The 12,050-nt window shown below is 40.0% G+C and overlaps 1 protein-coding gene across 1 annotated transcript in view; it reads right to left on the bottom strand.

The window, feature by feature from the left end:
* Nucleotides 1-4,615: 4,615 nt before the first annotated feature.
* RASSF3 (Ras association domain family member 3) overlaps nucleotides 4,616-12,050 on the bottom strand; it is a 53,524-nt gene continuing 46,089 nt past the window's right edge. The window contains exons 2-5 of the mRNA XM_059471555.1: nucleotides 10,764-10,871; nucleotides 8,984-9,251; nucleotides 7,840-7,955; nucleotides 4,616-7,471 (exon numbers count right to left, since the gene is read on the bottom strand). Of these exons, the coding sequence (XP_059327538.1) occupies nucleotides 7,322-7,471; nucleotides 7,840-7,955; nucleotides 8,984-9,251; nucleotides 10,764-10,871 (642 nt within the window). The 3' untranslated portion in view covers nucleotides 4,616-7,321. The remainder of the gene's footprint in view (nucleotides 7,472-7,839; nucleotides 7,956-8,983; nucleotides 9,252-10,763; nucleotides 10,872-12,050) is intronic.

Below are 12,050 nucleotides of genomic sequence, written 5' to 3'. Positions count from 1 at the left end.
TGTAGTTCTGCTTAACCACGTGGTATCAGTTTCATTTCTCCTTCAGCAGGGAGGTAGCAGTATTCCATTAAGCAGACAAAAATATTTAATGGCTGCCTGCACATTGCTTGCTTTCTTTTGATGTTCCAGCTTATGAAAACTATAAAGTTTACTGTAGCACCACAAGAAAGGGCAGCTCTGTATTAGACATTCCCATCACTGACAGCCCAAGTGACACTACCATCAATCATGGAAGCTTGCCACATCTTCTTGTCATTAATTTCTAAGAACAAGCCACATTTGTGAAGAAAATTGCTGTTATGAGGCTAAAGGAATCACCTGTTTTAGAAAAAGAAGTATGCAGCCTCCATTCAAGGGATGGAGCAAGGGAATTCCATTATTAGAAAGAAAGGGCAGTGCTAATCTATTCCTTTCCAGATGTTGCTGTAGTCAGATTCAGCTGTCAGTATTTTGATAATATCTACCAGACTGTGTTTAGAGCTGTGGTCCAGTAATTGCTCACAAATCTGAGAGTAATCTGCTTTCTCAAGGTGTTGGAAGTTGTTTGAACTTACTCCAGCTGCCAAAATCCACCCATTTTCTAAAAACAGGAATAAGAGGGACTTGATAAAACTCAACTGAATCACCCACTTCCTCATTTTTCCTGTGCAAGTTCTAGGGAAAAGCCAGCTGCATGACTCTTGCTTGGCAAGAATGACTTTGTAGATTCCTGTGGGTTGAGCAAAGGCATCAAGGACGAGACTAAAGATTCATGGGGATATTCTCATGCTGTTGATGAAAATCAGTGAAAGCACCAGCAGAGTTCACATGAGCTACCTTGGTCCTGAGTCTTCTCTCAGGACAGAAGTTAGCTTCTGTTATCAGCTAACTAAAATGGGCAGTAGATGAAAGGAAAATATTAGAATGACTGATCCAAACCAAGAACATAGAGATCTTCTCTTACAACATGAAAATCCTAAGCAAAAAACCTGTGTGTTGTGGTTTTGCTTAGCTGTGATGTTTTAAAATAATACCAAAAACATATAAATCTGACACTACAGGGCATGCTACGTTTTTTACTGGACACCTGCTTAGTTGTTTTTCTCCTCTGCTTTTGAAGTGTTCAAATTACCAAGGCAAAAACCTCACAAAAGTATTTCAGGTCTTTTGAAATGGTATAGTAACTTCAAAAGCTTCTCTGCAGAGTATTAAAGAAAAAACACCAGCAGCAATTAGGTCCCACCTTTAAAAAGAGTGTCTTCCTGCCTTTGGGCTGCTCCAGGCTTTGAAGCAGCACAATGCACATGACCTATCCTAGACCTACTGTTCAACAAAACACACTTGTAGTGTTAAGTCTGTTAACTTCCTGGAAATGTTCCTCTGATATATCGTTTATTTACATAGATTGAACCAAGGTAGATGTTGTGTTCTTTCCATGTGACCTGCATTTTCACTCAGCCTAGTTTACATTCAAAAATGAGTGCTGGCACTTGGCAACGGGTGTTGGAAGATACTCTGTACAAGTTATGCTGCCCTTCTGCACCAGTATTACTAGAAACCCACAAGTTCTCACTGTGAGTGCTCATTTGACAAACCAGAGCAGATAAAAATACAGAAGTGTCTAACATCTGCTCACTCACATCTATGGAAAAATGTTAGGAGCAAAGAGGGCAGATTCTGGAAGTATCATCTGACAAGTCTAGATTAAAAGAACTGTCCAGGATTACTGGCATACTGAAAGCACCTGTTTAACTGAAGGGAGAGCTTCAGAGCCAATGTTCTAATACAGCTTTGCCTGGGAAAAAAACCAAGAGGCTGAACTTCGGTGTCATAAAATCTACTGCCATTCTAATTCCTCCTGAGACATGCAGGAAACAGCTGAAATTTCTGATCACATTCCAGATTCTGTATTTAAAGAGAGGAATCTTAGACTTGTAATGCTATTTTCTCTCATGCTATGTGCAAGGCCACAATGCTATATTTAGGTTTACAGTTAGTGAAGGGAGTTTTTCACTCTACTTCTCTCATTGGTATTCATGGTAAAGTGAAGGCAAAACAGAACTACCTTATCTGTAATATCCTTATTCATATGGAAAATGCACACAAGAAAAGACAGCACCAAGTTAGTGCTTTACACAGCATCATAAAATGTTTGATTTGGCAATTGCAGGAATAATCCTTGGATTTTAAAAAACCTTCAGAATTCCAGTTGTGAACACTGCCCTTTCCAAAACTTGTAGAGGGAGGTAGAGAACAGAAAGTGCAGTCAAAAGACAATTTTTAAAAACCACCTTTGAGGAAAGCAGGAAGGAAACAGCTTGAGAAGCCATTTGCTAGTACTGGGTGCCTCAGTGCAGGGTGTTGGGCTGGGTCCCTGTCAGGCCTACGCTGCTGCAACTGAAAACACTTCTAACTTCGGCTTGCACAAAGGCAAACAAGAACACTCTGGAATTACCTCTCACCTTGCTAGCACATAGCACAGGAAGGTGCTTTTCAGACAAACATGTCCTGGCCTTTGCAGTATTTCCTTGAAAAACACCACAGAGCGAGTGCCAGCAGGCAGGCTCTGTGTCTGAAGTGCTTGGCTCAAACCGCTCTGAACCGGGCGTTGCCTACTTCTCCATACTGGCTACTGCAGCAATCTCTGTTACCCACTCACACAGCCAGAGGAAAATAATTCCCCCAGACCAGGTAAGTCCTCAGGTCACAGCACTAAACCTGTGTTCTAAACAGGAGAGCAGACTGTGTCTCCTCTTAGCTGGCTTGAATTTTCAACATAGTCCTCACTTCTTGACCAAGCAGATGCGTAACTTTACCCATCTGGAAGTCATCCACTTGCCTTCATCATCAGGAGTAAGAGACTCTGAACATTTCAGTTGTCCTGTAAGGATCACCTGCAGCTTTTTATTCACTTGATCCAACAAAGGCAAGAGGTGAAGTCTCAAAATGGCACTAAATAATTATGAAGTACATGTAAGAAACAAGACAACATTGGACTAGAAAGTTAGTTGAAGTAATAGGACTTTATTCCAGATACTAGTAGCATGGCATTAACTTTTTTTTTAAAAAACAATTTAAAACTGGTACTTCTGACAAAATTAAGGATTCTGTGGAGCTTTCAGGTCCAAGCTAAGAGTATATAGAATTTTATGAGTATTTATTTTCTGAAACAAATACAAACATAAAATTGCCATAATCCTTGACAGTTTTATTCCTTATCATTAGTCTGAGGTATACTAACAAATCTCCATCTGGGAATGTATGAATACCGCACTAGTCAGCATTGCTTTGCTCAAAACTCATTTATTTAAAAAAGTGTTTCTATTTTGCAGTTTTATAGGAGAAACTGTTTTTTCTGCACATGAACTTAAATAGTGTAATTTATATGCTCTCCTGCAAGATGAAAAGTGTAGGGAAAGTTTTGAAAGCAGAGTTTTTTCCCAACAAACACAAGCATGCTATTGAACCTTAAAATGAAGGAGGAAAACGTACCCGAACGGTTCCAGATCAATGGGAGATGGTAAAAAGTGAATGCTGACAAAATATGCAAGGACTGCAGCTGGAAATCCCCATGCTGGGAACCTGAGAAGGAAAGAAAACTGCTCTATACTCACACACATAAAGGAAGAGGGGAGGAAGGGAATGGAGTCTGGTGGCGTTTGTTGCAAATGTTCAAAAATTTCAGCGCTAAAACTTCAGCCTGCAGGAATCCAGAGCAGACTGACAACCTGCTGATCCCTGCCATGGAGAGGAGTGACCCAACTGCTCCCACAGACGGTGCTGCTCTCCTGCTCTGCCCCCACACTGAACTCGTCAGTCTCCAGATGGATAATTCTGCCCCTGATCCAGCCAAAGCACACCAGGTTTCTTCTGCTGAGTTGTATTGCTGGTGGTAGCTAACTGTGCCACAGGCAGAGCCCAGTGTGGTCAGCAGCTTTGCTGACCCCAGTATCTTTAGGGCTTTTATCCATCCCACCCTGGCAGAGTGCTGAAGCACTTGCCATTTGCAGGCCTTGCCAAGTGCACACACAATTGCAGTGGGGTTGTTGCACACACCAAACCGTGATGAGGTCTCACATAAACCAGCCTTGAAGGCCCTGCCTGAGCCACTGCCATCTCTGCTGCAGGGCCAGGGTGCCCAGGGAAGTGCCACAGAGACCAAAGCAAACAGCTCAGCAGCTCCCTTCTACCAATTAAATCAGGGAGGAATAAACCACTTCTATGAAACACAGAGTAAGTAACTGGAAAACTAAACATGGATGTTACTGAAGAAAACCACTAAAAAGCCATTAAAGATAGAAAGGAGTAAAAAGCAGTTCCTGGGGAGAGGGCTGGGGTATCACCTCCAGTTTTGGTGTATTGGCCCCGTTTCTGCAAGGTGTTTATCAACAGAAAGGAAACAACTCGCCCGTGGGCTGTCCCACCCAGCACCACTGCACTCCCCCTAGGGAGGGGTCAGCTCCCTGAGCCCCACAGCCCCCAGCTCTGCTCCCTCCCTCTGTCCCAGGCAAACCTTACTTCAGGCTAAAGGCCAGCTGTGTCTGCCCACAGGACTCACAGAAATCCACTTGGCCTCAAAAGGATCACAACACATCACCAGGGAAAGGAAAAACCAAACGCATGTCACGTAACCAAGTATTGCCAACTTCACCTTTAATAATGGAACCATCACTTTTTTGCCATTTCAGTAATAACTTTAAGGGGAATAAAAACTTCCCTACAAAAATAAAACTAAGCTTGTTAAAATTATAAATAGTTTAAATGTTTGTATTTAAAGACATATATTTTAATGTTTCTCTGCATTCCCCCTCCCTCATAATTTAGTCATTCTGGTACCATCATATAATGACAAGAAAACAGTTTTGCAACAAAAGCTCTGACAGTTCAATTTGATGCTAAAATTAAAAAAAGATAAAACTGACCAGGCATGACCATTTCTTTTAAATTAAAGCTGCTGTAACTGTCAGTGTGTAGAACAAAAAAGAAGAAAATTAACTCCACACATGACATCTTACAATAATTAACTGTGGACTAAGACAAAATTAAAATAAAAGTTTATTTTGGTCCCCCACCCCCTTCCCCTTCACCCCAAATCAAGACTCGTAGTGCATACAACACTGATTGAGGTTTTTGGCTAAAGTAAATGAAGATGTGCCTACTTAAAAAGACTGATAGTTTAGTTCAAGTAAAATCAAAATTCACATATTTCTATACTCAACTTTAAAACTCAAACAGTGTTTAAATCTGAGCAACAAATGGTTCAATATTGACAGCGGTTATGCAATGATTACATAGCTATGGGCAGAAACATAAATTAAGATGTTAACAGAATACCCACCAACATACTGCTGCATTCCTAGAAAAACAAATTGTAACAAAACACAAAAGCATTCCCTGAACCATTATAAAGTGTCTCACTTGAGGATAATGTTACTAACTCACACATGCACTACAATGTTACATGTGAAATTAAAAAACAAACAAGATATGCCTTAGATATATTTTATAGTTAGTCCTACTCTTAATTTCTCTTAACTCTTTAAAACATTATGATTGTCTCATAAGCTTGCAAATTCTTTTTACCTAAAAACCTTGTGAAGAGTTTTAAAAAGAATCTTACTAAGTAAAGGAAACAAAGGCACAATTACATAAAATTAAGGGGAAGAAGAGAAGCATCTTGGAGTTTCACACAGTATCCATTAGATGTCACCAAAGTTTTAACAATTCCTTGGGAATTTAAAATGAACACATTAAGAACAGAGGGGAAAAAAACCCCACCACAACTTCTGCTGCTCTTCAATCCTTAGCACTCCTCCACTCCCCCACCCCCCAGTACATAACTCATTTCCTCTCTGGCATGATAATGACTACAGTATCAGTCACTCAAATCTGCCTCATGCTTCCATGCTTCTATTGCACACCCACTTCTTTGGTTTCTTTTGAACTTGCTTTTTTTTAGATAAATAACTCTGAAAGAACAACAACTATATTTACACTAAAGTAGAAAGTTTTCTTGCTACATTTTTCCTACTTTTAAATCAAGTAAATCAGCAGTCCGCAGAATTTGGTAATCAGTTTTTCAATTAAGAGTTTAAAAACCATAAGAGAAAAAAAGTTTTGATTTATTAAAAGCAAGAGTTACTAAGCTCAGTCACCAAAACAGACAACAAATGTTAACGTTCTGCTGGGCTGGAAATGTGAATAAGAAATTCTACTTTTTTGCCTGACTGAGCTTTTAACAAAGAAAGAAGCAGAGGAAGCTCTTTCTGTCTTTCAGATATGGTAATTCAAGATTATCCAGCCTAAAAATGGATCACTGGGCCAGAGGAAAGACCTGACTTACAATAAAAATCAAATGCATCTGTAGTTGTAGCTTATGTCAGCACCCTCGCTAGACAGGTATTTCTCACAGAGTTATCTGAGACATGGACCACTTTTCAGAATTCAAGTAAGCAGCTTTTCAGGTTTGCCACACTTTTCAAACCCTGACTATGCCTTTATGGAATCAGCTTCTCCAAAAGGGACCTGTATGTGCAGCTCCATTTCCATTCTTACTTAGCTTTTGCTTCTCGTTCCTTCCCACTATTTCTATTTCTTTATTTCTTTTCCAGTGTGGATTTACACAGTTAAAACCATAAAACTTATTCACAATATTAAAACATACTGAAACTTTAATCTTGTAGAATTAGTATTTCAACTTTCCTCTGTGTAAATACTATTTTCATTTAAAACCTCCTGTCAGCTATTAGAGTTCTTCTCCCCCAACTCTCACCTTCTTTTCAACCTTCTCTTTACTTTCTTCCCAAAGACCACTTAAAAGCTTTCCACAATTTCACAGTACAAACCACAGGATCTCATAAGCTCTCCACCTATAACAGTTCTCTCACAAATTTTACAGTAACTATTCAAAAACAAAAAGGTAGTGCAAATCAATTTCATCTCTGACATAGTGCTCTAATTCTCATCCAAATGGCTTTATAATATTTTTTTAACCCATCAATTTGCACATCCTTACTTGTAAAGATACCATTAAGCAAAGAAGAAAAAAAAAAGGTATTTCATAGCATCCTAGGAAATTGCTTACAGTTTCACAGCTTGCACCAAGATAACTTGGGAAACTCTCTAGGCACACAGAGGGTTGCAAACTGATGTACAAACATGCAGAATCCCTTACTTGTGGGTGCAAGATGCTAAGTGACCTCGCTTATGGAACTAAGTCTACCCTGGCATCACAAAACAGTCTTCTGAATAAAGAGAACGACTCTCTGCTGCTCTTTGTACTTGGGTTTGGCATGCTCTATGACGTTTGGTAGCACTTTTCCTGAGTGTCCTTTGGCCCCTTTTAGCCAGGCTTCAGCACCCCCCGAAGGGCTTCTTCAAGCTTGCCCCTGTAAGCTGCATAGCGGTTCTTCAAGAGCTGCAGTTGGTCGCTTTCCTCTTTGTCCAGTATGCGCAAGAAGTTCTGCAGTTCAGGAATACTAAAAGCTTCCCACTGGAAAGACAGAGAGTGCAAAGAATGGATGAGATCAACAGAAAATTCATACATCTTTTATATATGCAGTATTTCCAAACAAAACCTCAGACACTGTAGACAATTTCCAACTGAAACACTATCAGGCACCTTCCTCATAAATCTTAGGGCATCTGAAAATATTTTACTCTTTCAATTAGTTTTTTTCTTCTGCAAGTACCAACAGGTCAATCTAACCACAAATTAAATGTTTATAAAAGGCACAAAGGAAATTAACAGGGGAAAAAAGTCTGCTTCCAGAAAATGATCTGCCCGGTCAGCACAGCTCAAACAGAAGCCCACTCACCCACGAGGTTACACAAACAGTGGCCCAGCAGCGTGTGACCTACCATGACTTCTCCAGTTTCATGCTCGCGCAGAACAAAGCTGAGCATTTCTGTTTTGGGGCCTGCCACCAAGCGCAGGTAGAGGGGATGTTCTCTGTCTGACAGCTTGCAGGTATAAACTGCAGGAGAAGGAAACCACAGTCATTAGCATCTTTACCAACAATGATTCCAACGCTTGGAATTACTAACGCTAGCTAATGCTACAAAAATTTCAGAAAGATGCATGTGTAGCTAAAATTTACACACTGTTTATCTATCAGTCTACATACTTGTTTTGAGCAGTGAGTTTTAGGGAGGAGCTGAGCAGGTGACTGATGGTGACAGTGCAACACTGCATTTGCACAGGAATGAAATGGCCTCCAGTCAACTCAGTACATGCAAGGCAGGGGGGAAAAATAACCCACAAGAAAAAACCACAACACATAGATCTGTTGCTCTAAGCATTTATGACATCAGAGCTGTGTATCACTGCTCTGATTTAAGTTTTCCACTTAAAATTTCACACAAAAAGTCTAAAAGACAACTCTGCTTATCTGAGAGTCAGAAACATCTGAACTACTGAAACTGCTCTCAATGTCCATGGAAGGAAGGCAGATTCTAAGTGCAAGAACACAACATTGGCAAAATGCACCTTTCCCTAAAAAACCCGTTTTCCATCTTCTGGTATTCCCAACAAACTCCTAACAACAGCCAGTGCCCAGGGCCAGCCACGTGAGCACAAGACATGTGCCCATGGCTGTCACCTCAAGAGCGGCCTGCCAGTGCCAGTACCTCATGCATCACAGACACCATGGCTTATCTGTTTGAAAACCTGGCCTGTAACTTCATCTCACAGCTCTGCAGTGTATCAGGCCAGCTGAAATTTAGGACCTGACAAGGGCATGAAATAAAATAAAATGGACTGCAAAGCACAGGAGATGTGTGTAATGTTTTAGCAGGTGACTTTGTCTTGGATGAATTATCTTGAAATACCCCCAGTCTTTTACAATCTTGCCATGCTGCTTTATATATGGAAAAAAAGACAAGGTAGGAAGACTATTACCCCATTTATCTGACTTCTTCCACCTTGCTAATTTCAAGTATTACTACAGCACAACTCCCTCCCCAAACCCTTCCATTACCAAAATGCCTCAGGCTCAGTTTATACCTTGATCTTCCTTGTGACAGCGTTTATAAAGTGCAAACTTGGCAGGGTTGTCAGCCACAAAGAACTTCTTGAGCAAGGCCTCGATCACTTCCCGCACAGTGTTGGTGCTGCTGATGTGGAGGGTGTTCACACAGCCCTCTGGCAGGTAGAATGCAGTTTCCTGGCTGCTGGGAGCACACCTGCCCTGGCTCTGGGAGGACTGCACAGTGATGGGTCTGCACAGCTCCATCTGCACCTTGATGAAGCCAGTGTAGATCCCATTGGCGTTCTGCAACCAAGGAAAGGCCTGGACTGTTAAAATCATCAGCAGTGACCCCTGGGACACAGCAGTGCAGCAGGCACATGAACATGCTCACAGTGAGCACTGTTTAAATACCACTGCAACACACGACATCTCACAGGAAAGGCATTGCTTTCATAATTCACACAGTTAATTCTTTCTGAATAGAAATTTTTCTTATTAATAACTACTGAGTATTAATTTTTTCTTAATAATAACTGTTGAGTTCTAAGTATATTAGGATTCATCAAGCAAAAGGTACAACGTACCAGAGATAAGTTTTCACTTCAGGAGAGGACTATGAAGTGAAAAAGATCACTAATACCATCTTTAGCAACAGATTTTGTGCAGAAATACAGAAATTACCTCCCACATTTTAGGTGTCTTTGTCAACTTAGTCTGAGGCATTTAAATGGTCAAATCATGTTGAAAAAAGCCCTAACCAACAGAAAAAAAAAACAAACCCCAAAAAACTCACAAGAAAATAAACAAAAAACCAAACAAAACCCCCAAAACTCAAACAATCAAACAAAAATCCCAAAAACTCAAACAAACAAAAACAAAAAACCCCCAATAAACAACAAAAACCCAGGCAAAACCCTGGAATAAATGCCAATCCAAGTAACATCTGAAAATGTTTATTTCAGTTGCTCTTGAAAGACAAAACAGCAAAGCCAATCAAACCTTACTGAGCTAGAAAAATTTTGACAATCTAGTTTTGGGCATAATAAGTCCCGATCCACATACAAACACATAACAAAGATCTTTTTAGTACATAGTCATACTTATATGGTTTAGGATATAATGGAATTTTCAATTTCCATATACACCCACAGGAATATGTCATGTATTAGAAAATCTGGACAGCCTAACAACTTTAAAACAGATTGCTAAGCAGATAGATGTGAATTTTGTTAGTATGGACTTGAGTAGACCCAACTGAATATTAAACCTGGTTCACAATCCTTTGAAATGAGAAGTCTTATGTATTCCAGTCTGTAATTTCTATGTTTTTGGGGGAAGAAAGTCTCTTCATGCTGAAAACTTGTATGACTACTCTGAAAGGTAAGCATCCTATAATAAATATTGCATGTTTTAACTTCTACCACTGCTTGAGCATCCTTATCAAAGAAATCTGACAAAAATTTATCTGCAAAAACAAGAAAAATATACCTTCATTTTTACCATCTGAGCATTTTCAGAATTGGTAAGAAAATTTTGACAAATGTACAGCTTAGTGTCAGCTGACAGTTTACCTTAAACACAGGTACATCAGTTTGTTTTTACAACACTTTGTTTTGATCCATGTAAAAGAGCTACAGGGATAAAAAGCATTTCAGACATGAGATTTTAATTCGTCAGTCTAAGGAAAAGTCTCTTAGAAAACCATCTAAACAGAGAGAGTTTCATATGTAAGACGCTGAGAATAAAACAATTCACAATGCACTACAAAGCTACAACTCAACATTAAAAATTACAGGAATTGTATGCAAAACTTACCAAGGTCATCTTTAATTTATCAGTGACAGATGAATTATAGCTTTGTATCTTCTCTTTAACTTCTTCTTTGCTGAGATAAACATGAGGTTCTCTCTCCTTCTGAACATCCTTCAAAAACAAGACAGTAGTTTTAAAACACAGTATAAAATAAATTATTTTATGATTCTGGATACAAACATTGTTAGTCCAAATGGTAATTATTCCACAGAGGCTCAACATAACAGTAATAGCTGTGCAGCAACAGCAAGGATTAACACATGAAGCAAATCAAACAGAACACTGGGACTGAAGGGAGATGGCAGGGAGATAGTTTAATCAACACACCCAAAGACACCTGAGCCCTTTTGTTGCCAACTGTTTTCCTTCAAATGTTTTGCAGCAGTATGCAAGAGAGCTCAAGCCAGCTTATGGCTTGATCTTCTCATGTCAATGCTATGCCATCCTGCAAAGAACACTTAAAATTTTCATTAACTATTACCTGGGGCACAAATAGGTATTTCTGAACAAAGCAGGAGCACATCTGAAAAGAGCAGCACGTCCTAGCAAGAAACCCCAACAATCCCAGTGTGTGCCAACAACACGACAGCATCCCAGCATTGCAATGTGACAGACAGGATGTTACATACAGGGTCACTGCCTACTGCACAAACCATCAGAACTAACTCTCCAGATACATAATGTTACACCAATTGCATGGGGTTTTTTTTCCATGGGGGAGGCCCTATTAAGATTTTTCAACTGTTGCTTTTACAAGGTTGCTGTGGATTTCACGTGTGGCAGTAAAAGAACACCCTGGAATTGGATTTTTTCCAAACAAACATTTGTTCCCAATCTGTATTCCCGCAGCAGCAAACCAGTGTTATAAATACACTCCAGTTTCTACCACTAGCACAAATGCCATATATAGTATGAAAGAGTTTCAGCTCTCAGCTTTGATGATTTAAAGCTTCAATTAGAAAAGGGAGAAGCTTTGAAGAGCCTCGATGCTTTCAGAGAACACCTGAGCACATTCACTCTACAGACAAACCAAGTCCCAGTTCCACCTGTCCTCCCACACACATTCCAGTGTAATGTATCCTGAGGAAGGGCTTCCCTGACTTCAGTGGCCTGTTCAGAACCCCACTCTATTGGACACTACTCAGCACAACTCAGCACACATCTTTGCAGGCACTTCAGTTTGCCAGACACTACCCCAAAGATGAGCACATCTGCTGTGGCATTGTAAGGTTCCACTTGCCAGAAAGAATCTCCTGAACTTTTTCTGTCTCCTAATTTAAAATCAAGTAT

The sequence above is a fragment of the Ammospiza nelsoni genome, chromosome 5, assembly GCF_027579445.1.
Source record: "Ammospiza nelsoni isolate bAmmNel1 chromosome 5, bAmmNel1.pri, whole genome shotgun sequence".
Taxonomy (NCBI): domain Eukaryota; kingdom Metazoa; phylum Chordata; class Aves; order Passeriformes; family Passerellidae; genus Ammospiza; species Ammospiza nelsoni.
This window is presented reverse-complemented; position numbering and strand designations above follow the sequence as displayed.